Source organism: Rhinichthys klamathensis, unplaced genomic scaffold (assembly GCF_029890125.1).
Source record: "Rhinichthys klamathensis goyatoka isolate OS25496 unplaced genomic scaffold, OSU_Roscu_1.1 h1tg000094l_1, whole genome shotgun sequence".
In the NCBI taxonomy this organism is placed as follows: Eukaryota; Metazoa; Chordata; class Actinopteri; order Cypriniformes; family Leuciscidae; genus Rhinichthys; species Rhinichthys klamathensis.
Window position 1 is genome coordinate 270,138 of NW_026606633.1, and position 27,259 is coordinate 297,396.

The following is a 27,259-nucleotide window of genomic DNA, read 5'->3' on the forward strand; positions in this document are numbered from 1 at the left end:
GACTTGATAAATAATTATATATTTATATAAAACGATTAAAATTGTGACTGGACTTGACAGCCATGAGATCACTTGAAATTTTGATAATAATAATAATATAACATTTTCAACAAAAAAATTGTTTCACAGGGGAAAGTTTTGAGATGGTGATGACAGAACTTTTGATTGAACTGACCAAATTTAAATGGATTATTTTTTGCCACAGCGATTTACAATAATTGTGCAACCTAATTATCAAAGTAACACTTTGCAATACGGTTCAATTTGTTAACATTATAGGCATTAGGTATCATGAACTAACAAGCATTTATTGATGTAGGTTAATGTCAATTCATGTTTGATCATACATTGTTAATTTATTCCCCTTGACATGTAAAAATGTATTAGTAAATAGAAATTAAATTTCTTCATACATTAATGTATGATTTGTATGTATACTAATAAAAAAGTACATGTCAAGTGGCATAAATTATCATTAATGTATGATCAAACATGAATGAACAATGAACAATAATATACTTATAAATTAACATTAACCTAGATCAATAAACATTAAAAAAACTCTCTCTCTCTCGCTCTATATACAGTATATATATATATATATATATACTATATAGATAAGATACACAACTGAGTGTGTGTGTGTGTGTGTGTGTTTGTGTGTATATATATACTGTATATATATATATATATATATATATATATATATATATATATATATATATATTAAATTGTAGGTTGCATAAAAAACCCATTCAAAAATCTAAGCGTAACTCAATCTGAATGCTTCTGACTATGTCTATGTGTGTATTCATTTGTGTAAGCGTGTGTGTGGGGCTAAACCCCAACTCTCCACCTGAGACAGCTCTGTCTGCACAGAGCATAATGGGCCAGACGGGAGTCAATGAAGTGACAGCTAACACCTCATAAACCTTGAGCTTGAGGGGCTGAGCTGCACTAAGCCTCACTGTAAAACACACGCACAAACAATTAGAAATGCAAACAAACATTCTTAAATATACACAGACCCATGTACCAATACACAAACTTATTATTATTTTTTACATTTTTGTATGTTGCTGTTTATGGTTTGCCCACCAACCGCACATTTACGGTGCTAAGCTACACTGTATGTTCTTATTATTAAAAATACAGAATAACCATATGATTGTCATTATTCTACCTCAATATAATTCTCACCCACATCCAATACATTCTTATAGAGCAGGTGTGAGCAGCTCAAACTAATGAGGCAGATAGACCATAATAATCCATTTGAATCTAACACAACATACTCCCACATACATGCTGATAAGATCAGATAGCCTTGCATTCGCTGTGTCAAATACAGCTACCCTTACAAGAAAGCCTGTGATGCTTTGAAGATGATCTTGTTTTGGAAAAATACAGATTTTGTGACAGCTTTTGGAGGATGTGATCAGAGGATCCTCAAAGAGGGTAACAGGGCTTTCACAAAAGCTGGAAGCACTCTGAAAATTAATAATAACCCAAGGATGAAAGAGCAAAATTGATCACCCTGATAAAGCGCACCTGCAAGTTATCTGCACGGTGGAACACCATTAGTGGACTTAAGAATTGATTAAAGGGACTTAAAAATGAAAATCATCATTTACTAACCCTCATGTCCCATATGACTTACTTTCTTCTGTGTAAAACAAATAGAGATGTTTTGATTAATGTTCACACTGCTTTTTTCTATGCAATGACAGTGGATGATGACCAAGGGCTGTCAAGCTCCAAAAAAAAACATAATAAACAAAAATATATAAGTGCTATATGTAACCAGTCCTAACTGACCCGCTCCGAGTAGGATTCGGACCAGGGTCTCCGGTAGGGATGGGAATTGATAAGAATTTAACGATTCCGATTCCATTATCGATATTGCTTATCGATTCGATTCCTTATCGATTCTCTTATCGATTCTCATTGGGTGAGGGAATAAGTACAAATTTGTTTGTTTGTATTAACTTATTGAACTTATAACTTATTTGTTTGTTAATTATTATTAACTCGCTGACACAGCACAGCGTATTAGGGGTGTGAACCTACACTGGTCTCACGGTTCGGTTCAATTACGATTATCATGTCATCGATTCAGTTCAATTTGATATCTCGATGCATTACATGCACTGCATCCTCAATTTTACTTCAAAAGTGATGTGTGCGTGCATGCGCGTGTTCACCTGTTCGTGAAGTCGCAGTGACAGAAACAGTGACATAATGACATTCCAGTTTAAGTTTCATGGGACTAAAGTCTGTTCATGCTGTGTGGCCAAATGTTTCTGCATATTGGAGGTCCCCTCCTTTGACGAAATGGAAATTTTACAGGTGTTGTAAGTGACCATATTGTTAAGAGGCGCCGTCATACTCTCATTTGAGTTTGTGTGTGTGCGCGCGCGCGCGCGTCTTTATGGGTATGTGCCTGAAGAGTTTCGCGCATCTCGTGTGTGTAGAGTTTGCGTGTATGCGTGAGTGACTTTAGGTGTGTCGTTGTGCATTTCATATGTATTTGTTTGAGCATTCAGCAGTATACATGTATGTTTGACTACTTAGTAAACGTGTATGCAAGTGTTTCATATATGTGTGGGTGAATGAAGTTTGATTTAAGCCCTAGACGGCACCTCATATATTGTCGACTTTTCGCGTGAAATATAACCAAACGAACGCTTCTGTCTCGATGCCATGTTTGCTGCGTTCTGAATCAAAATTACTCAGCGCGTGTGTGACGTCATGACACATTTGCAACGAGCGGAACCGATAAGCGGAATCGTTAAGCAGGCATACTAACGGTTCCAGGGAATTGGTTCACTGGGAACCGGTTCTGAAGAAGAACCAGTTCTCGATTCCCATCCCTAGTCTCCGGCGTGGGAGGTGGGTGCGCTAACAAGGACGCTAAAGACTGCAGCCACTAGCGTCAGTTGCTAGCGTGCCCCTTGAGGCCAGGGGAGTGAGGTTTACACGCACAGCTCTTACTGGACTACGTCTGTTACACTCACCCCCCTAAACCTCACTCCCATCCGGGTCACGGCACCAAATGTAACCAGTGCTACACAAACTACTCTGAGCGGAATTCGAACCGGAGTCTCCGGCGTGTACGCTAACAAAAACGCTAAAGACCTAAAGTTAGTCGCTAGTCAAGGACTATGAGGTTTTACACACACAGCTCTTCCTGGCCTATACGTCTGTTACATATATCCAAAGTCATGTGTTAGCTCGAAATTAAAGCTATTCACTAAAAATCTCTATTCACTTTCATTGTATGGAAAGGAGCAGATTTAACTTTCTGCTATAAATACTTGTTATTGGGGGGGGGGGGGGGGGAGAAAAAGGGTGAGTAAATGATGAAATATTTTTTTATTTGGGGGACCTATCCCTTTAATGATTTCCTGTATCACTCTTTGAACAGTTGGATGAAATCTTTGGATCAACACAGCCATGCTGACACACATTCACAAGTGTATTTATCTGGCTGGTTAGTGGATGGTGGCACAGTGGTTGATTTTCTCATTTTATTGGCCACCGGGGTAGAACAGGCCTATGCTTGTTCAGAGCCAGCCAGCGAGACACAGTCAGCCTAAGCACACAACTGCCTCGCTGGAGTCTCTACCAGTGCCAAACACAGAGAGAGAAAAACTCTAACATTGGACAAGACGGTCGTAAGGTTGCCCACCACAGAGGAAATAGCTGACAAAATGATTCCGAAATAATTAGGTGAAAGAAAGAAAATTTGGCCCATTTCATTTTTGGTTTAAAGACACTGAAATATGTAATACAGGGCACTGATATAGTCCTTGGGTGTGAAAAATCACAGGTAAGATACATAAATTACCTAAGATTTTAAAAGGAATTGCGAGGATGTGTTACCCAAAATCATATAAACATAGATGCAAATAGTACTTCATAAAAGGGATCGTTGTATGCTTAATTCGCCAAAATGAGCAAACCTGCAGTGACCTTCAAAGGTGCAAAAACGCACAAAAAAAGATCGCCATAGCTGCATGAAAACATGTGATAGAAGCAAAGCAGTCTTTATTGTTAACACAATTTCAACTCCTGAAATTCCCAGAACCTGACATTAGCTAAATCTGTACTATGTGCCTTTTTTCATGACGAAGGAAAAAACACAAACACTTTGTTATTAATGACAGTCCTCTGACCTACGTTTAATAGCAATTCTTGGTTTCCACCTGCTGTGGAAGCTGTGGGAGGACTGGGCCACCCAGTCTGAAGAGAGTTTAACACAGACGAGCTCCTGCAGCACAGAAAAACATGACTTCATCTTGAACGTCTAGAAGCCCATTATGGGCTGAAATAGCATCTGTGTTTTGGACGGCATTCGACCATGTATGCTTGGGAATTCGGTTCTTAACTCAAACAGACAGTTTACGTAAGACATTATATGTCAGCATGGCTTTGGCAGGTTTTTAATCCTAGAAGCACACTGACTGACAAATGCAATTATATATATTACATGCATTGTTGCGGTTGCAGCAACATGCAACAAAATCATATATTCCTCTTCCAGTCTTTTTTTCACCGAGCTCCAATCAGAATCAGAATCAATATGCAACTTCTGGGTTAGTTGCATCAAATTGCATCATGAGCAGAACTAAACATATATTAAAACCGAAAAGAAATGTGCTTGGTTGCTTTACATGACAAAAATAAGCTGCAGTGCAATACACTTTATTCTGAAAAAAGTTAAAAGTCAGGATATGTGAGAAAAAATTTAATTCAACTTTTCATAGCAAGAATTTGACCTTACTGATACAGAATACTGATAGAGCATTTGTGTGTCTGTGGGTTGTCTAAAGAGCCCGTTCAAATCTTTCTCTGCCCATTTTAACACAAACAAAAGCAACAAACCATCACCCTATAAAATTTCACTCTGAGAAAGGCCACAGAACAAGGCATAATTCAAGCAACCAATGGGAAAACGGCCACCAGGCAACCAATTCAGCACAACATCCTTAACCCCATCCCACTAACATGCCCTGAGCTTGTTGCTCCACTAATGCTGCATTGTTCATCTCATTAAGTAGCTAAAGGCTAATTAGACAGCTAACGAGTGGAGGGTAGCAGTGCTGAGTGGGGAGGGTGCAGGAGAATCAAGGATTTCTGACACACTGTGTTGTCTTGGAGGCAGTAAAACCATGAAGTCTGAGATGCAAGAGACTGACAAGTCACTAGCAAAGGTGAGAAAACCAAATTAGGCATTTTTCACAATTACGGTACATGTTTGTCTCTCATAACTTTATTTTAAAAAGATATTAGATATCATATCTAGATTCTACTTATCTTGTTATATAATATATACGATTTTATTAAATGTTATTAGATTAGTTTTCATAAACTATTATGAAAAATAAAATTTTTTAATTGTTTTAACAATTAAAATCATAAAACAGCAATAACATTTTTGACAATTTTTTTTTAAATCATAAATATCAGAAGCATTATATTTAGCTGTTGTTCCATATTTAGCTTGTTACCACATAATTTTTCTCCCATTAATAAAAAAAAAAACATTCGTTAAAAATGTTACATCTGGGAAATTACATTATTGTACATTTTTCTACAGCATTATGGGAAGATATGGGGGGGAAAAAATATTCCCTTTTCTCAGATCTTACAATTATTATTGTGTTGACTACATTCATCAGGGTCAAGTAATAGACAAATGTTGAAACAAATATAATATATGAATATTTATAGACAATACAAATGTGCTAAATAAATAATAAAAAAAATTTTTTTATGTTACATATTTTGTATATTTAATTTTGATGTTTATTGTAAACAACCTCATATAATGTGAAAACCTCATTTAAAATGTATAGAATAGTATAAAGCTTATAATATTTAGTTTGATTATATAACTGGCCTTTTGCTGAAAAATATTGTTTTGTCCTACTACGTTGTAACTTTTTTTTTAAAGTGGCATTATAAAGTACTTTAAATATAAAGTAATGTATTCCCCCATGTCCCGCCTGTCTATCTTTCTGAATAGTAGTCAACGGGTGACATTACTTCAGGTCATGGCCAGACAGCGTCTCTGCCTTGTTCACCTAGCCAAGGATAACCAAACATACAGAGCCTTCACACAGCCCTGAGTAAATACAATAGCCAATGCTCCTCATCTGCCCAGCCAGCCAAAGTCATTCTCTGGGTGTGTACGTGTGTGTGCTCATCTCATCCTTCCCCCATCAATACCCCAGCAATCCCACGAGCCAATACTCTGTGTCTGCTAGCACAGAGGAACAAAGGCCACTGCCAGCTGAGCTGATATAGATCCACAGGTCTCTGTTCTTATTCAATCAGGTCATGAAACAGATCAGCAGTAAGGGCACTTTGAGCTAAAAGTTCAATCTCTCATCTCATTTGCTCAGGACGCAGCTATCGAATGCCCTCTTAACATCTGCAAATGAGGCTAAATTCTCCTGAATGTCTACCCGAATGCCTACGGTAACAAAGCATAACATAACTTCAGACTTTCAAATACATTTCAGATTAAGTGTAATCAACACAAAACACGTTTAAGGAAGAAAAAACCCACAGATATGCTCTGGAGGGTGTGATGGCCTTTTGATTGCGCTAACTCGTGGGAATTGTTGAGTCATAATGATACTGAAGCTTTTAATGCCACAGTGCTTGTGTGGTCCCATGGGCTAATTAGGCCAATTAGCATACTAATTGCCACATGCAAATCAGGGACATCTTAAGCAACAGAAGCTGAAGAACACTGAGGCTTATGGACAGCAGCCATCTTTCAGGCTAATTCCCTGTCCACTCTGTGACATAGCCCCTCGTTAGTACCGCAGTAAAAAACATAAGAGGCACATAAAACATTATATACTGCTTGACTGTTGTTTTCTTACCAATTAGCAAAGGAGTGATTTATGGTTATGACACAATCCCCAATGGATTTTAAACTACGTTTCCCCAGGCTCTTTCACGCTCCCATGCAAATACACACATATACCAAGGTGCACAGGGGTCAGTGATGAAATAAGACTCTGTAAACCAGTCAATCAAATATTTGATGTTATGAAAACTTTGAAATCAGAGCCAATTGTTTCAGAATGCTGAGATGGATTCTGAAAGGCATGCACTGTATTGTTCATTGTTAGTTCATGTTAATTAATGTTAACAAATGAAACTGTATTGTAAATTAAGTGTTACATTAATTTACTAGTGTTTTTCAATATGATTATGGAAAAGATCATGTAAATATAAAAATGGGGAAATGAGCATGCACAATTAAGCATCCAATATTGGCAGACTTTGGAAAAACAATCTCTAATATCAGCAAATAACCAATATGGTAACAATAAATCATGCATTTGTACTTTTTGGGGTCCAATCAAAGTAACTGGAAAAATATGAGCTATATGAACACTGCATTCTTCTATTATATTAGAAATGCCATGCTTTATATTAAAATAGCATTGGTTTATGTGAAACCAATTCACTTATTACGCACACAAGAAAAGTGCCATGTGTCATCTTTTCGCAATATCGCCTAACCTCTAAAGCGTAGCTCAAGTGTGCTTTGCGGTGAGCCAGCTGTGTGTTTAGTGTGACTTGTGTAAAAAGGCTGAATAGCCATTTGGATATTATTACAAACATCAGCCAGGCATCAGTCACTAATGACAGCCCCAGATGTTAGAGGCCCTACAGGTGGACTGAGTTTCAAGGGTCATTCACAGAAACAACACTGTGCCCAAATCGGTGCTCTCTAAAGACCTCTGTACACAGAAACATGTCAGTCATGAACAAATCTAAAGTTCAATAGTATCAATCAAGTCATTTTTAAACAGTCATGTTTCAATTGCTGCCTTAATGCAAGGCTCTGCACATGCTCTTAAACTGAATGGCGTACACATTTAAGAGATATACAGAGAGACAGGATGAGACAGAGAACACAGAGCAGTTGCCCGAGAGCTAGATGTCAAGCCATCGTCTGCCTGTTGTCTTTGACTCTGTCGGCCCTCTGTAATGACTATTTAAACCCACATTCTGCCCTTTCTGCCCTCTGCATTTGCTTGACTGATTTGTGGGCTCATGGGACTCGAGATGTGCTGTTTGTACTGAGCCAGCAATCGACGATCTTTGCTTCCCTCGCTCCCTCCCCACCTTGGCCTGCCCCACATGCTTCCAGTCTTCCTCCTGCCGGTCTTTGATGTGAGATCAGAGAGGGCCGCTTTGGCACACACAACGCCGGTCACTCAGGTGCCGTGTCAATGTACTTCAGAGCTGTCTATTGCCTAAATAAGTCCAAACTGCTCTTAAATAGCATTTAATTAAGATTTTCTCTTGCCACACCACTGGATTATAGCAAAACACGGGCTGTTAACTCTTTCCCCGATAGCGAAGTTGCCAGCCAGCGGCAGCATTTTTTATTAATCATGGCCTGCAGAATATTTAGTTGTAATGCCTGAACACACATTATATCAAAAGAAATAAGAGAGCCTCAGCTTTAAAAAAAATCTAGCTTCATGCTTTCTTCTTTATCAACTCTTAAATGTGGGTAAGTTTAATTAAAAAAGCAACATAAAAAAAAAAGGTGAGAAAATATTTTTTTTCTCAAAGACTACATCCAGAATGATGATCAAAACATAGACTAGATCAAGTCCATTCATGATCATGTTAGCTTACATGTGCGTAAGCAATGCTTCTATCGCTTATTTCTGCTTCTTCTTAACTTGTTTTTAGATCCAGAGAATCAGTATTCTTTCAGAAGATGCATTATAGCGTCTTTATTACATTATAATGTCCTTGCATTTCAAAACAAATGGAAATAACAAACAATATATTGACTTCTAAATGTCAATATTGAATATATATCGACTTCATCTGCTGCAAAAAATGTAACGTCTTTTAATTACTTTGGTTTTTTTTAGCAAATAATGATGTATGCAATTATGCAACTTGATTAATTAATAAGCATATTATTTAATTAAATTAAATGCATTCCAAATACAAATGTAATAGGATTTGCATAGGATTAAAAAAGGAAAGGTGCAGAAATTTGTTTATAATGGCGGCAAAAGCTGTTATCGTAGCTCTGACTGAGCCTCCGGGGCTAAAGCCCCTATTTTATTTGTCTCACGTCCCCAATAACACATAAAAGCCCTGGGTGGAGTAGCGCTGCTTTAACAAGAGCCCCAAGAGTCTGTGAAGCTCTTAGACGACAAGCATACTGATCCTGCCAGTAATGGGCCTACAACTCCCTTGTTTGGCATGTTAATGAATCTGATCTGCAGTCAACAGCCAAAACAAAAAGAGATTTACTATTATCTCTCAATGATAAGAATATCTGCGGTAAGGTGTTTGTCTAAGTTGCCAATGAAGAACATTATTAGTCTCCTATTCTTAAGCAACAGTCTTGATGTATTCAAGTTTAATGGCGGAATTGCAGCACAAGCACAAAAGTTTGCACATCTGGTTACTGTTTGAACATCCGAAACATAGCAATTGAAACATATTAGGCATTCATAAACCCTGAAACTGAACTGAATGTAAGAGTTATTGAGTTAAATATTTTAATTATCAAATAAACCTTACTTCACCAGAAAACTAGACGTCATGAAACTGACGCCTTGGGAATCATTTTGACCATGCTTCAATATTCGACGCTTTAGGCACCCTTTAGCGTCAGTTACATGACGCGATCCTAGGGCGTCATCTTGCTGACGCTTTACCTTTAACGTCAGTTAGATGACGCTATCTAATCCTAACCCTACCCCAGACCTAAACCTACCCGCGTCATCTAACTGACGCTTAGGTAAAGCGTCAGTAAGATGACGCCCTAGGATCGCGTCACGTAACTGACGCTAAAGGGTGCCTAAAGCGTCGAATATTGAAGCATGGTCAAAATTGTCATTTTAGTGACGCCTTGGGGTGAGAATGCGTTGTAACTAAACAGCGACTGAGAAATAACTGAGCTGGGCTGATTGGAGTTTGTTTGAGGACTGCTGTGATGTACAGTATGGGTGGTACACAGACCTCCCCTCTCTTTCACATTCCTTCCATCCGGAGAAGATGAATTAGGAAGAACAGCAAGCCCCCCGACCAGGATGAAAGCTCTCCCACTTAAGAGAATATTAGGAGAGTAAACTACTTTAGCAGCGGGAGGTGAAATATCAAATTAGCCTCATTTAACATCAAACAGAATAAGTGAAAGTAAATGGCTACTTTTTTGTTTACAAGATACAGTATATCACCTGCAAAAATAAATTCCACATTTGTATACATCATCATGTAATTATTATGTAATTTATAATATAATATAGGATTTTTTTGCAGCCAAAATATATCTTTATATTTGGTCCTTTTCAGAACCAAACTAAATATCAAAACGCTGCAAACCTCTAACTTTAAGGACAGAAAGAGGATGAGAGGAACATTGACCAGATCAATACAACACTGTGGCCGCTGGACAAAATCTCCAGATTTATGATCTCTATGGCAGCCAGTTGAATACAGTCCATCTGCAGTTCTCACAATGAGACACATTTTATAGCATCTGCCAGCTGTAGCTCATACATATGCTCTTTTTGTCCCTTACAGGCACCCGTAATTAGGCCGCCCAATCACTTTGCTTCATAAGGGCAGTACTGCCATAGAGACAAGAATCAACTTCTCTTGGCACCCTCGGGGAATAGACGGCAAAGCAGTGATAACATTTTAGGGTCTGGGCAGATTTATAATGTTACCCTCCCCTACCATTCAGGTTTGATCATGGGGATTAGAGATAGTACATGCTGTGTGATAAGAAACAAAAGACTTAATATTTACAATGGCAAATTCAATTCACCACCCCAGGCAATAAAGTCAACCCACAACAGGGTAAGGTGATGTACACCTTCACCTTGGCCGTAGATTAGTTGGCTGCTTATTACGGCTCATCTGTACTAATAAGCAGCAATAAACAGGGAGGTTTTCTGGTTATAAATTATTCCAGTCAGTGGCACTGCCACTGTCCCACTGATAAGCTTTATATCTTCTGACTTTTGTTTGCCTCTTGTCTCTCTCTGTGAATGAGGTGATCCATGTAATTTCCAACATCAATGAAAACCAGACAGCTTACAGCAGTCTCTGGCACAGAAAGAATACACAACAAATAGCTTAAATGATAAAACTGTCATTCTGACTGTGAATCACCAAATCACTTGAGATAAACTGCCAGAATGGTCCAAACAACCAATTAGAACTGAAATTCCAAACACTGACACCTCTGTCTTCCATGGTTTCCTGGGAAAACCCTCCAAAGTTTAACATATTATGGAATGGCAATGGCACTCATGTATTTTAAATTGGGAAATTTAACTTAAAGGCCATCTTGTTTATTATAGAACACACAGAGCTCAGATGTGTTTCTATCTGTACACATTCACAGATAGCACGTCTACAAAAGGGGCAAATTCACGCAGTCTGACTGGACCAGATTAACCCATAACTTCCAACACATGTTTAACTTCAAGGTAATTGATAGCAAGAACGTGAAACTCACTTTGTCAAGCTTATAATACTAAGGGTTTCAGCTAAAAGCCTGATGACTTTGAGAGTTATTGATACAATATATGATCCCAAACTAAACCGGATCATACTGCCATACCGAAAACCTGATGTTTGCCACAATCACAGAAGATTTTTCTCTTGAGACAGACAAACGGATGGAGTAAAGACAGAAGATAGATAGATAGATAGATAGATAGATAGATAGATAGATAGATAGATAGATAGATAGATAGATAGATAGATAGATAGATAGATAGATAGATAGATAGATAGATAGATAGATAGATAGATAGATAGATAGATAGATAGATAGAAAGATAGAGAATGGCATTAATATAGAAAAGTATTGTGGAAACCCAGACACATCTAAATTTAAACAATGAAAAGCTACTTGCATTTACATTCTGAGTCTGACAATGCAAATTTCACAAGTACACTGTCTGAGAAAGTTTATGCCAAGCACACACTGCCTAAGCCCAGAAAGCAGCAGGGCACAAGGCATTTACCCACACTTACTGTTACTCTTTCTTTCTCATCAGCTCTTGACCAAAAAATGTAAAATGCCTCCCGAAGGAAAATAAACATGATTCGGCCCAGTGAAGACATCTGTCCTTCGAAAAGAATATAAAAGATCTAACTGTTTAAACAGCTGTGAGGATACTCTGTCCTTTTGAACATTTTTGAGAGACAAGCACTGAAATAACATAGTGCTTGGAGTCATGGCTCAAGGGTCAGATATCAGACAAATGACAAATCTCTTTCTGATGACACAACAGCATGTGTGTGAGGTTGTGTACAGGTTATCAGGCCACGTGAATCTAAACTCTGATTTACAGTTCGTGAACCTAAATTATTTCTCAAGCATAACACTCATACGTAATAATTATGTTAGAAATAATGTGTTTTAAAACAAATATAATCTTTTTAAAATCTTAATGTAAAAATAAAATAAATAATTATATATATAAATATATATAATTTATTTTATTATTTTATAATATTATAAAATATTATACAATTTTATATATATAATATTTCTACATTTTTCTGAAAGGAAAATGTGGCCAATAGGCAACTGCGTGTGTACACATACACAGCCATGTCTAATTTAGTGTATTGAGGTGTATGGATATGCAACCTATCCTCTGTCACACGTATGTCGGTAACCCACTTCTAGATGATGCAAAAACTTTTCTAAAAGAACCTTGATGTGGTGCTCTTTTTCCCAACAATATCTCTTCTACCTGTCAAAGTCAGTCATTATTTTTCCTATTGACATTCATTTCTGATAGTGTGTCTCATCAGCCACCTCTGTCGTGTCTTTCATGTTGCAGGTTCTACCCCTCCGCCCCCATGAGGAGTTCTGATGTCCTACGAATTTAAGCTTGAGCGTCTTTTTTCCCCGTCCCGCCGCGCCACACGAACGTGGGGTCCTTCGCCTCGGCGGCCAATTACAGAGCAAGGTAATGAGCAGCCACGTTCTCCTTACAGCCCAGATTGACACTCTCTCCCACTCATTTGTCAACAAATCAGGATGGATGGCGTGGGGGCGATATTGAGCCGGAGGTGTCGCACTCAGAGACGCGCTTGCCGAGCAGCATCTCCTGCTCGTTATCATTGACAAGTTGTCTAGAGCTGAGAGATTTGCGAATCCTTCGCCTTTGTCATCTCAAGATCATTTGTTCGCGATTCGGTACTTATTCCATGCATAGCCTAACGGTTATAGCCTACTAGGTTAGACTAGACCTACTTTTGGCATTTGTCTGTGGACTGCATGGGACTTATATAACAAAATCAGGAGCTGTAAGTTACACTTAACACATTCAAACAAAACTTAGTTTTATGAAAGTCTTGCTTGCATGAAATAGTTGTAGATCTTTGTGTCCTCTCAGGCTGATCTGTATTAGCCTGTATATTGTTTACACATTAGCACCAATAATAATAATTTTTTTTTTTTTTTTTTTTTTAAGTACACGCCAAAGATGTGGAACAGTGGGCTGTGCACATGCTTAGGACATATAAGGGCTCTGGCTGCTGTCCCAATCCCATTCTCCCCTTTGCTTTTCTTATCTGCACTCTATTGTCATAAGTATAAAAGCAAAAAGACCCCCAAATGTATTAAAATAAATAATGTTTTATTTTATATAATATATTTAATAATTATATATCATTGCATGTATTATAATATAATATGTATAATGATATATATTTATTACATAATATGTAAGCTACTATTTATTATATATTAAATTACATATTTATTAATCACTTAATTTTTTGGCAACTTTAATAATAATAAAGTTGTTCCCTTTTTTTGGGGGGGGGGGGGGGGGGGGGTTGCATATACTGTATACGTACTATATATATATATATATATATATATATACAGTATATAATCTGTAAGTATACATGCACTGTGCTGCAAAATAGCCATCTGTTCACATTTGAATCACAGACACTGTGATGTGAGATACTTACTTGGTTCTTTGTGCTCCTCTGGGCCAGACGAACCCTCCGCCAACAGCCCAGACAAGCCAAAGAGCTTCTTCCCAGCATCCTCAGATACCTTCAGGGCATTTGGAGAACCAGTAGGGACATGAGCACAAAAGTCAAAATCTTTTCCCTCCACATCTGTGTAGCGGAGGTGGGGGGATGCCTCTGGATCCATACAGCCCTTCAAGCGCTTGGCAGGGAGGAAGGCAGACTGGTATACCCCTGCATCACGCTCCTCAGGTGGGGAGGAGAACGGTCGGAAGGCCCCCACCGCTCCATGGTTGAGCATGCCCAGTGGGGAGCAGTCAAGATTGGGTGGGGCAAACTGTGGGTGAAGGTGAAGCAGAGGGGTGGGAAAGTCTCGAGTGGGAAAGCCTCCTTGCCGGTGGTACATGGAGGCGAAGGTGTATGAGCCGCTGGGGAACGGGAGGTGCATGTCCTTTTCCAAAGTGACTGGAACTCCAAACGGCCGATGGGGCTGGCAGGGTACAGAGGCATCTCGTCCAGCCTCGGCTGTTGATGCCAGGACCATGAGGGCAGGGGAGGTCAGAGGATTGGGCATGTAGGAGGAGCTCTCTATCTTAAAGGCAGTCCGATGGAGGTCCATTTGAGCAGTGTTGTGTCTACCAAAACTCAGTGTAATGTGATGAAGAGGCCTGAAGGGCACTGGACACAATGCTTTATACTTAAGCCTTACAGACCAGTCATTCTCTGACAGAAAGCTGTTGGGGAAAAAAAAGTCGTATTATGATCCTGAAAACAACTTCAGGTGGTCTAAAGAAAAGCAGTTATTTAAGAAACAGGCAAAAGGCAGAAATGTAAAACTTCCTTAAAGTCTATATATGTCAGAGCATTTTTCTTTCTTTCTTTTTAAAGACGTGTCACATGACCGAGACAGTAACACTAAGTTGCTAGAATAATTAGACTAAGAATGAGTCCTTAAAGAAATGCCTATAGGGTACAGGTCGGAGGCATATTATTGTGTGAACTTAAACAATGAGATGTCATTAACAGAAGTATCCTTTACTATTGCCTTAATGTTGAAAGGTAAACAAAGATTGAGCTAAATAATGCAAAATAAATGATCTTGGTAAAATTCATTTTCATGCAGAAAAATCACATTAAAAGTGTTTAGTGTATTAGAACTGGCATTCTGCGTTAATGAACACATCAATTAAAAATTGTCTGTGCTGTTCACAAAGAAAAAATGTCACGTATGGGTTTTTATTCGTAAACTTCCGATTTTACTCATTATTTATTTGTCAATTCCACTTTATAGATTAATGATGATTAGTGAACTTTTCGGATTGCTAATTTTAAAGGAATTAAAAAAAAATCACTAGAACTTTAACAGTCCTTTAAAAACCGAATAGCCTACATTCTTTTAAAGACCGAGCTATATACGATCTCGGTCATTTGGAAATATTTGCGTATTCAAAGACAACAATAACACCAAGTAATTAATAATAATAATAATAAAACCAATATAAAATAATAATAAAAACGTATGAATGTTGAGATAAAGTTCATTCAAATGTGAATTAATTAAACAGATGGACGATTGTTTTTATAATAGAAACAAAACTAATAAAAAAACTATTTTTTATAACAGTTCGCATAAGTTGTGAGTGATTTTCTTCAAGACAGTGAACTAAGCTTTTAAATATTGCTTTTAAGATATGATATTGAGTCTGAAATCTGCTTTTAACTCAATTCGATCTAAAGAAAAAAAAGGCCTATTTCCTTTCGTTTTCTGCCAGATGTAAAATGTATGTAAAAAGTTGAAATGCAATTTTCTATTTTAAGGCTCTATAACTTGTTCAGGTCACAGGTGTTGTTCAGTTCAATGAAAGATATCTTGTCATGTATGCAGCTGAATGAGATATCTCTCGCAAAAAAACGTACACAAAAGTACAACTTTTCTTGAACACCGCCTTATAAATTTGATGCATCTTACAATTAGGCTTAAGTTTCACTGCACTCTGGTAAATAATAAAGTTAATGCTTAGCATGCAACAACAACAGACTGTAATTGATCCTTATAAAACTAAAAATCTATAATAACACAACAAGAGCACTTGCAAAAACATAATGTCCCCCAAATATCACATTAGTAAAATATAACAAAGAAAGACTCATTATAATACTCACAGTTTAGTCAAACATCTCCTAATCATCAACTGTTGTTTTATCCACGCTCGAGTTCAGATGATGTCAGTCAGGAGAGTTTGCAGATGACTGAAAGAAAAAAGCGCGAAAAGACCGTTATAAGTTTTTTTGTTGTTGTTGCGATTTTGAGAACAATCGCGGAGGTTTAAAGAGTTGAGCTGTGTTGCGCGTGCGACCGCTGTGAAATCTAGATTATGCAGATGCGCGTGATGTGTCAACATCCGATCCGCGCGCGCTTCTGTCAATGTGCGTGAGCCCCTCACTGTACCGCCACGCGCTCACTCGCTCTCTCTCTCGCTCTCTCTCTCTCTCCACTCAGCCCGTCCCGCTCTGTTAACTTTAAATTTATCATCTTCCACCTCCCTGTCCGACTTGGATATTTTGTCAAATGTAGATCTCCATTCTGCGCCTCAACAGTGAATGATGTCAGTTCATCTGAGACATAAATTTGAACACCAAAAAATGCAATGCCTCAACATAGGCTAAATTATTTCTATCTGTATTAGTACCCTACGTAGGCCTACTCGATACGCTACCACGGGTGTCCATCTGCTGGTTAAACATCATACCGCACTTTTAGTGTTAGGGTCATTCAATTCGCTTAATCTGGCATCCTTCACACAAAGTAAACAGTAAGCATAACTGTGGCACAAATATAAAGCTGTGACAAAACGTGGCCTGTTGACTGTAAGACTGCAATTATATTAAAGGGATGCCAACACGCTGTGCTCTTTGGCCTCAGAAGAACAAATGACCCAAAGCCACCCAGACTGGTCAGAATCTGATCTGACATGATGCCCACAAGAATCATGCATGCAACCCAGTGTAAATAAGACACACAAACAGCAAGCCAAATCATTATTTTTAAAAAAGTCCTTGTATCAAAAGTTCAATTGTGGAAAGAAATTTTTAAAAACTTTCCTGTATCACTTCTGTTAATTGGAATACATTCTCATTTACATTTGCATTATACATATAAATATTATAATACTTTATTATTATACAGTATATAATAATATATATAATTTGGTTAATGTAAACATGTAAAAAAAAAGTTTGACTTTTTAAAATAAACACAAACACATTTATTGAAGATATTGTCCATTGAGAACCTGTTTGTATAGAGAGGGAACATAAAATAAAGTTACTCTCTCATAAACAACTAAGGTATTAGCTTGAGTAAATTAAATCACAGTTTAATAGAGGTTCCAGACTCGCTAATTATGACTTCCAAGATCATTAACAAAGTCTTTTAAGTCTCTTGCTTCATAATCCGAGTCCTTAAATGAAAATAAACGAATAAATCAGAATGCTAGAAGGCACGTTTTTGAATATTGAGTCGAACTCTTTCTTTTTGAAATTCATTTATTCAGTGGTGAATCAAATTAGTTCAGTTAATTCTGCAAAGCCATGAACCTAATTGGAGTTTAATTGCTGTTTTTAAGTTTTTGGGACAAGCGAGAGAGCAGTGTGGGTAAAGATGCATCATATAATATCATGCATTGACAAAAAGCTTTACATCAATATTCAATTTTGGAGGAGTTACATATAAAATGTTTTTTTCTTTTGTCATATGTATGTGTGTGTGCGTGCGTGCGTGCGTGTGTGTGTGTGTGTGTGAGTGAGTGTGTGTGTGTGTTTGTTTGCTTTGAGGACACAAATTTGTATAATGACTTAGGTATTACACTGGAATTACAACGTAAACATGGGTTATGAGAACATTTCCTGAGTTCTCAATTAAAAAAATAATGTTTTCTGTGATGGGTAGGTTTAGTGTAGGGGGATATAATATACAGTTTGTACAGTATGAAAACCAATACGCCTATATGGAATGTCATCAATGATAGGTGTACCAACGTGTGTGTGTGTGTGTGTGTGTGTGTGTGTGTGTGTGTATATATGTATATATATATATTATATTACTATATATAAATTTAAAATATGACGTGTCCCTCCACTCATTATATAGTATACATATATATAATGAGCAAATAGAAGAAAGAAAGAAAGAAAGAAAGAAAGAAAGAAAGAAAGAAAGAAAGAAAGAAAGAAAGAAAGAAAGAAAGAAAGAAAGAAAGAAAGAAAGAAAGAAAGAAAGAAAGAAAGAAAGAAAGAAAGAAAGAAAGACTCAGGATGGAGAACTGTAGTGAGTGTCAAAGTGATGAGCTGTCTGCACTGCCTCACCATCTGTGCATATGTGTGCGTGTGAACTGAAGAACTCCCGAAACAGGCAGAAGGCTTGAGTGTGACAAGGAATACAGCGAGACGCATTATGGTGTCCATCATTGATCGCTTCCTCCCAGGAGTCTTGGCGCCTGCTGCAGGAAACAAAAGGTTAAAATATGATACTCCCCTGTTCTCTCCCTCTCAGTGTCCCATCAGCACCTCTGTTTACAAATTCACAGCGCATTCTCTTTCGCCCAGAGTATCCCGCCACCACATTTCCACAACAGGATCGAAACAATATGAATGTTAAAGGCTCTTCATAGAAGCACAGATTCCAATAAACAACATTCATTTTTAAGAGGGTTGAGTATTTTCTAAACATGCATAAGGGTTTCTAAAAAGGACAAAGACATGCAGTAAATCCTCATGTCTTTTTGGTCAAGGAAAAGAGTCCGGGCGCACAGAGCTTAGGGGGCTGATCAGGAGTGTATGGGCTGTGAAGTGAGTAACAGTGAGAAGCAATGACAGGCTGAGACCCCCAAACCCACTGCCTCCTCCCTCTGTAAGCTCGGTCTCTCCTCGCCACAGGGCTGACATTGACATGACACTCCCAAAATAATGATCAACAAACGCTCCTTGCCTGAGCGCAAACGGTCTTCTCCCTTCCTCACAGTGTCAACAGTGATTAACAAAGACCCCGGCATCACTACAGACAGAAACAGCAAACGAAGGTCTGAGGTTGAAGATGTAATGCACCAAACACACACAACGTGACCAACTTTCTTATATCGGGCTACGGTGTTCATACTGTTTCCGGAGGGACTAAAAGCAAAAATATAAGACTATATATTGCTTTATTTTACAAATGTAGGAGAAGTGTGTAGGAAAAGTCATTATCCTCACCCGTATTCATGTCTTCAAATGTCCTACAGACATACCGGGCCACACTTCTGCTCTCTGACTTTACTACATGTTACCTTTAGGACAAGGAGAAAGAACGATATTATGTCCCTCCACAATTACCAAGCTAAGCGAATATTAAAATGTCTGACTCCATCAGTCGGGCCGATCGTGATTGGTATTTTAACCTTTGACTACAGTACAAAGGAACCAGCTCTTGGAACCAATATTGGAAGGGCTGAATCTAATTCTGGAATGATCCTTAGTAATGAGGGGGCTGCCGTGGGGGGCTGGATAATGCATATATGAGATATTATTTTGGGGCTGAAAGTGTTGGGGCAGAGGGGGCTCTCTGAGAGTTGAATAATGGTGTAGCCGGCGTGATAGAAACACCTTAGTGTCTTGCCCGAGGACAGCACTCTTAAATCAAACACAAATGATTTTATCACATGCAAATACCCCTAGGTTTTTTGTGCGTGTGTCGTGGGGCTTTATTTGCAGATTTTCAGTGCAGTGTGAATTCCTGTTAGTGGACGGTCTGTCATTGAAGAGCTAAAAATAATAATGAAATCTTAAAGGTGATGTAACAATTTCAATGTTAAATACTTGATTCCTTGATTAACCTTGATTCCAATGAAAAGGTCGAGCTAACAAAATATTGCGCTGTTTGGCCTAACCAATGGAGGGAGTTTTGGGAGGGATTTTCTGTTTGTCCAACCAATGGAAGAAAGAATTATTTTCACAGTTCCATTCATTGTTCTTGTAGTTGCCTAAAATCAAAACTATTAAAAATAACTTCCGTTGATCGAAATAAATACCGTAAATAAAATTATATGTATCACAACTTGAAAAACTTAAACTTTATCAAAAATATTACAAATGTTGCCTTTGCAACTAACTGAATTAAAATAAGTTTGTTGTACTAAAATAAGTTAAAGTACTAAAACTGAAATAAGGATAAATTAAAGCTACATAGAAATATATATATAGTTTGAACTTAATAAACATGACAAAAGCTGAGCATATAAAATCACTAAAACTTAAACTACAACTGAAAATATTAAAAAAGCTCATTCTAAATTTGAATAAATACTATAATAGTAGGCCTATTTAAATAATACCCAAATAACAGTTCCATTTGGTGATGCTAATGGCTCAGAAATTACTTTCACCTTTGTTTTGTAATGTTTTGACAAAGTGAGAATGTTGTTTGGAGAATAAATCAGCCAAGAATGAAAACGCTGACATCATTTACTCACCCTCATGTCATTCCATCATTATATTTATATATGATATATTTTATATTACTTTCATTTATCAACTAGTATAAGTTTTCTGAAGCGGAATAATCACTTTGTATGTTGAACAGACTGAAATGTACACCTTTATTCCCCCTCAAACAATTCAAATGATTGCTCAACACATGTTTACAGACCCTAAATCAAATATAGCAACACGTCAATACCACAAAACCTCATTGGTTATTGCATGTCATATAACTTATCGTCATGACATAACAAGCATCAACAGAAAGACATATGAGTTTAAAAAGACAAGGCTCAGTAATTTATGAGAGAATTTTCATTTTTAAGTGACCTATCCCTTTAAAACTCAAGTCTCCCACGCCTGCTGTCCAATTAAACAATTCCGGCTGTGTGAGTGACTGGCGGGGGCAGCGGAGACAGGTCTGGCTCTGTTAAAGCCACACTCGGCTAGTCTACCGTCGCCCAGGACCTTCGCCGACTCCATTCCCGGCCCCTAATCAGTGTGTGAGCGTAATATCAGGCTGGGTTAGGTGTCACCATGTTAGAGGCGTTAATGGAAGAGCTCCATCCACTCAGCCGGGGGGACGGCATTACCGCGGGCTGTCACAGTCGGCTGAGGATTGGGACAGTATTACTGCTGGCTTTCATACAACGTTGGTCACTAAACTAATAGGGGCCCCGGCAGAGGAGACGGGGCTGGGAGAGATGGAGATGAGATGGAGAGGCGTGGGGGAGGAGGAGAGGAAATGAGAAGGCGGAGTGGTAAAAGAGAGGGAGATGGAAAGGAGGAGAGGGTAGTCTAGCACCTTCTCCTAATTTGCAGGCTCTAATGTATAGGAGAGCGGGAAAGCTCTAGATGCTGAGAGATTCAATCTGATGTGATTTAAGAGGGTGAATGAATAACTTTCTTGAGAGTGTCGAATCCCCGAAATGATAAATGTTAGGCCGAAGACACTTCAGAACATCCAGCACTTACCCTAAGAGTTCACAATTCGGCGGCATCGGCTTCTGTGAAAGATATCTCTATGCAGGGTGCAGATATGCCAATTCATTTTGTGTCCAAAGATTTGACAAGCTAGACTGAGTCTGAACAGCGTCAGTCATACGCTCCGCTGCTGCCAATCTCTCTCTCTTCTCCTCCTCCTCCTCCTCTTCCAGCATGACTCCTCAATCTTCTTTTCTCCAGAGATCCTTAAGCCTTTCACCAAGAAATCGAAAAGTCAAGGCAGCAACAAAGACTGTGATATCGAAAAAAGAGCTAATACCATTTTAAGTATCTGGAATGAAATGAAAGCCTATATATGCAGCTTCGGAGCGAGAGATAACACCTTGAGAATGGGTGACATCAAGTGAAAAAGAACTGAGGTGGCGGGGGGATCAGTGGTCTAGGCTCAGAGTTGAGGAACTGACACTGTCTCTAATACAAGTGTTTAAATATTTGATGCACTGGGATAAAGAGGGCTCCCCTTTGAATGAAATTGAATGTCTTCTGGAGAATCTATTACCTAGAGTCTGATGCAATTTGACAGTGGCAAAGCAGCCTGGGTGTTATTCTTCAATGGCTCCCCAATCTCCTTTCATTACTCCTCTTAAATGTTTCTCTGTCGTGCTTGACTTACTTCTGATTACAGCCTCTTTCAAGGAAGGAAAAGTGAAGGGGGGGGGGGGGGGTACGAAAAGGAAAAACAGAAAAGGGGGCCTGACCTGCCATACACAGAGCTTGCGATTGCGTAGACTGATTCAATCATACAGAAGGGCGGACATTTGTATTTTTGTGCGCAACAGATCTTCTCTGCAGCTGTGTTTTGTTGACTGTATCTATGGGACAGACAACAGAGGGGGGGGGGGGGGGGGGGGGGGAATGAAGTGTCAGTTTAGCATTTACAAGACATGAAAATCACACATACAATTCGAAAGTTTATTAAAAAAGACATTAAATTGATCAAAAGTGACAGTAAATATATTTGTAATGGTAAAAAAGGATTTTCTATTTCAAATAAATGCTGTTCTTTTGAACTTTGTATTCATCAAAGATTCCTGAAAAAATGCTTCACGCGGTTTCCATGAAAAAACTCACCTTTTGACTTTCTGATGTCCTTTATGAATCTGTTCTTTTTAGTTGAATGCACTGCGCTTCATCTCAAATCCGTTGAAATAATTACCTTTTGAAAACAGTCACACTGTTACCCGTTTATCTGACCCAACACATCAAGCACAGCCAACTCATTTTATACAGTACATGGACTTCAAAATTTAAAGTATTGCTTTAAATTACAAACCCATAATAAAATGTTTTAGTTTTTATCTAATGTATTATGTTTAACTCCTGGATAGCTGAAAAGGCATGGCATGTCAACTATACAAATACTCTTAGACTCATATAAAATGAAGGTATTCCCTTCACATCACATAATTAGTCTTCTGGCTAACACCTTCCCTGAAAAATATCAACCCTGCAAAACATGAGCTGTCTGGTCTATTTGATTCAAAATATATTCTTAATCCTGCAGTATCTTCATGTTGTGAATCTCTGGTGCTGAGAGTTGTTGTGCACTAACAAGCTGCTGCAATAAACATTACTTTGGATTTCTCCCTATCACCCAGCAGCTCCTGGTGTGGCAGTTGGCGTGCAGTCAAGCAGTCTACCAGGTGTGCATAAAAAGACAACAGCCTCCTCCAGGACTGACACTGATGTATGGCTTGTTAACACTGCCGCTTTCTTGTATCCTTCCTGATACCCATTATGGCAGGCTTCACCCAGTGCTGGCGCGTGAGTTGCCTTTTCTTCAGCAGATCAATAGTTAATGGCACTTTGTTCCACAAACCAGGAAAAGCAATTAAAAGCCATTGATCATGTGCCACATCACTGTCATTAATATGCATGTCTCCTTAACCTTCCATATGGAGGAGTTTAATCGGCCTCATCCTCCTCTTACCTTAACATGGTGAAGCCAAGGACCTCCAAATAAGATGATCCCCTTGCAAGAATCCCTTCCTTAATTATAAAGGTAGTTATATACATCATCACATACACAGATCCATTTATAATATGTGGAAAATGTTGTTTCTGAATCACTGTACTAAAGTCAAAGCAAATTATTAAAATATTATCTGCAAAATACTTCATTTCAAAATACTCAGCAATGGTGTTGACTATGAATTTGCATATTTGTTTTAAAGCACATTAAAAACACCACAGACATATAAACAACATTAAAAACTTATTGATTTTCACCACAGGGGGTCTTTAAGTTGACGGCATATCTTTTTTTCTACCCACTATTAGAGTGCTGTTAGATGTTTAAAACTAAAAGAAAACATTTTCAATTAAATGCTTAATTATGTGTATAACACCTTTCACAATAAATATTATTTCAAAGCAGTTTTACAGAGAATAGTTGCTATGGCTGCCAATATAGGATAAAAATAATCTTCATTAATCTCACATTTTTTAACCCGTTTTAAAAAGCAGAATGTAAATATATAATATTAATATAAAATTAAAATATTTAAAAAAAATGATTACATTAAACATTATTATGTCAAAATCTTAATATGTTAAATTTGACAGTCGTAAAAAAAAAAAAAATGGTAAAAAAAAAAAATGTCAGACTCAACTTTTCTGCAGACCCCTAGAGCACCCCTTCCCAGACTCCAGTTTAAAAACCCATGGACTAATCTACAATAAAAGACTGTTTTTCAACTTGATTTCGGGTTTGCGCAGATGTGCCTCTCACTTAAAAATGCACATGGTACAATAAAGAAGAATTGCACGTGTACACATAAAGAAAATACAAGCGCACATTCTTGAATGCGCAGTATTAGAGAGATCATGGGATCCTCACTATATAGATTGCATCCAGTTACATACATAAATACCTGTGGTAAATTACATTCTGCCAGCCTCTAAATTCCTTGCTGCTCTGAGGAGAGAGAGAGAGAGAGAGAGAGAGAGAGAGAGAGAGAGAGAGAGAGAGAGAGAGAGAGAGAGAGAGAGAGAGAGAGAGAGAGAGAGAGAGAGAGAGAGAGGTTAAAGCAGAAAAGGCCTCTGAACTGCAACTTACCTCTCAGCTTTGATTTCCTGCCTGGTGTCGCATCTGTTTTTACTGACGACAACGTTACAGGCGGGAGGTGGCAGGTTATCAGCGAAACGGGGCGAGAGGAGAGTCAGTGGAAGACAGCAGTATTGCAGGAGGCAGGAAGATCAGATGTGAGGTGATCTAAAAGATTTGAATCCAACGGACCCCAAATATTTGAACTACATGAAAACAGACAAAGCGAATTATACGGTTCATTCAGCCATGCACAAAACAATGGCATGTGCATTATCTTCTTAGTGTGCAAATAGCTTTGGCAGTCCACTCTGATAAGTGAACCCTTAGCATGTTTAATTCATGTATAGAAAGACTGGTGGTGCGGTACGCCGCAGCCATTTTTTAACCTTTCCTCCCTTTGTGTGTGACTAATGTAGCAGACATCAGTCTGCTGCTCTTTTTCAGGCTTGTGTAAAATGTTAAGTGGGAGCACGCAGCACCTAAGGGGGAGCTATTCCTGCCTAATTACCGCAGTACTAAGGACATCTGCATGTTAGCACATACAAGCTGCTGTGGCACATCACTTCACTGTCATGATGAGGCCCGTGGCCTTTGCCAATGCCTGGCAAGGACAGCCTCATCCCACGTCACTACGAATTAGTAGAGGCAAACTCTGAACCTTAAGGCAATGTGAAAGAAGGGAGGGGGTTAAAAACGAGAACTGGCAGGAACCTTGTGGTGCACGCCATACTGACCTGTTCTTGTGTGAAGATCATGCAAAACCTGGGTTTCGAGGTAGGCATCAAGACAACCAGGTGTTGAAAAGCGCACATGTAAAATCATGACATTTAAATCTTCATTAATAAACAACTTTGCACAACTAATATTACATATTAGAAACTGAAAGAAGTCACACTTACCAAATGTTCTTCTGCACTATTAGAACTATGAGTTTAATTGGGCTGGAGGTACTGTATAGTCTATAAGAAAAACAATCTGGGTTCAGTTCCCATTATTGGATAAATTAGTTAATCCCTGTTTTCTCTAATTTCCCTAATTTTCTCTCTTTAATCGTAGCTTATTTTAATTTTAAAAATAGCTTAATATTTCATATTTTATAAGATTTACGCATCAATTGTATGACAAATTTCCATCAAACTAAACTGAGTAATCACAAAAAGTTGAACTTGAATTTAGGATTAATGTATTTAATTAAAATGAATTTAAAAAATATGTTAAAAACTTTGTTCTAAATAATACTATTAAATTGCAAAGCAACTACATTTGATTTGCCATTGATAAAAACGAATACTTAGTAAAGTTAAGCATATTTAAATAAATCTAATTTAAACCATTTGTTTAAATATTACGTTTGACCGGAATGCCATTAAAACCCCTCTGCAACTTTTTCCTGCTACTGTTAAAAAAGCACAAGAAATGATTCCTCTTTGTGCCCTGTGGGTGTAATGGAAGTCATAACGGGCACCCAGAAATCCAGAACAGAGAGGACCATAGTGTCTCTTGTTATCCTGTGTCCAAGATAGGCGGCGGTTGAGGGGGAGGGCAGTGAGAGGCAGCGAGGCATCACATCTCCTCCATTTAATTGGCAAGGGAAATGAGTAGGGATATGGTTAGTATGAATCCAGTCAGTCAGTCACATAGTCGGTTACAGGCACACTGGCATTCCAAACTGGCTCTTACTGTCCTGATGGAGGTGTCAGGTCAGTGCCGAGCATGGCCCCCCTCTGGCTCTAACGCCTCTGTCCCGCTCTGTGCTGTCCAGGTGACGGTGATTGTCTCCCGGATTCTCATGGCGGGACGACTCACCTGTCACTAACTGGTCACAAAGCATTTACCTAGTGACAGAATTCCAATTAGACTGTGATAGAGGTGACACCGAAGAAAGAAGGGCGGAGGTGAGATGCAAAGACAAATGCAGAAACAGAGTGAGGGATGGAAGAGAGAGAGAGAGAGCTTATGTTTACACACTGAAAATGAACGTGACACGTTACCCATTTCACCAACATAAGCTTTCAAAGAACTCAAGCAAAATATCATGAGCTGAATTGCAGTAATCCTGTGTCTCTCAAAAGCATTGTTGACAGAGCGACTAAATAAACCTTTGGGACTAAAGGTGGCAATGGAGGCAATCCCTGAAGAATGTTACCTCTATCTTTAATAGGCCTCCAGCGGCAGATGATGTTGATCCTCACCTCTAGAATGTTAAGACGTGTGCTGAGGTTTGTCAGGATATCTTCTGGCAGCAAAGTGACAGAGGTGAGCGTGCCTCTGTGTTGTGGACAACACAGTTCTAATTATTTTAGACAGGAAGTCATTACCTCACACAGATAGGGTTGTTGCGATGGATCATATGTTGATATAACTGCAATACATCTGTATTATTCTGTTGACCCATATTCTAGGAATATAGCAAACTTGAATTAACAAGGACTTAAATGGACAGTTCACACAATTTCAATTCTGTCATTGTTTACTCACCCTAATGTCATTCCAAAGTGTTTCACTGTCTTTCTTCTGTGGAAGACAAAAAGAGAGAAGATTATCAACATGCTAACATTCAGCTTTTACTTATTCAGCTTGACAAAAGAGGATCAGAACCATATATATATACAGACTTTATATATACATTGTTCAAAAAGTTTTTCATTTGAATGATTTTTTAATATT

General features: G+C 38.3%; 1 protein-coding gene across 6 annotated transcripts in view; it reads right to left on the reverse strand.

The window, feature by feature from the left end:
• The window catches only part of rnf220b (ring finger protein 220b), a 39,735-nt gene extending 17,384 nt beyond the window's left edge, over nt 1–22,351 (reverse strand). For 4 of the 6 annotated variants that reach the window (XM_056252289.1, XM_056252288.1, XM_056252287.1 and 1 more), the window contains exons 1-4: nt 22,242–22,351; nt 18,391–18,524; nt 16,189–16,275; nt 14,023–14,759 (exon numbers count right to left, since the gene is read on the reverse strand). In XM_056252289.1, the coding sequence (XP_056108264.1) occupies nt 14,023–14,759; nt 16,189–16,214 (763 nt within the window). In that variant the 5' untranslated portion in view covers nt 16,215–16,275; nt 18,391–18,524; nt 22,242–22,351. Of the gene's footprint in view, nt 1–14,022; nt 14,760–16,188; nt 16,629–18,390; nt 18,525–22,241 lie in introns of those variants that run through there. The other 2 variants (XM_056252286.1, XM_056252290.1) reach the window with 2 other exon arrangements.
• Nucleotides 22,352–27,259: the final 4,908 nt, after the last annotated feature.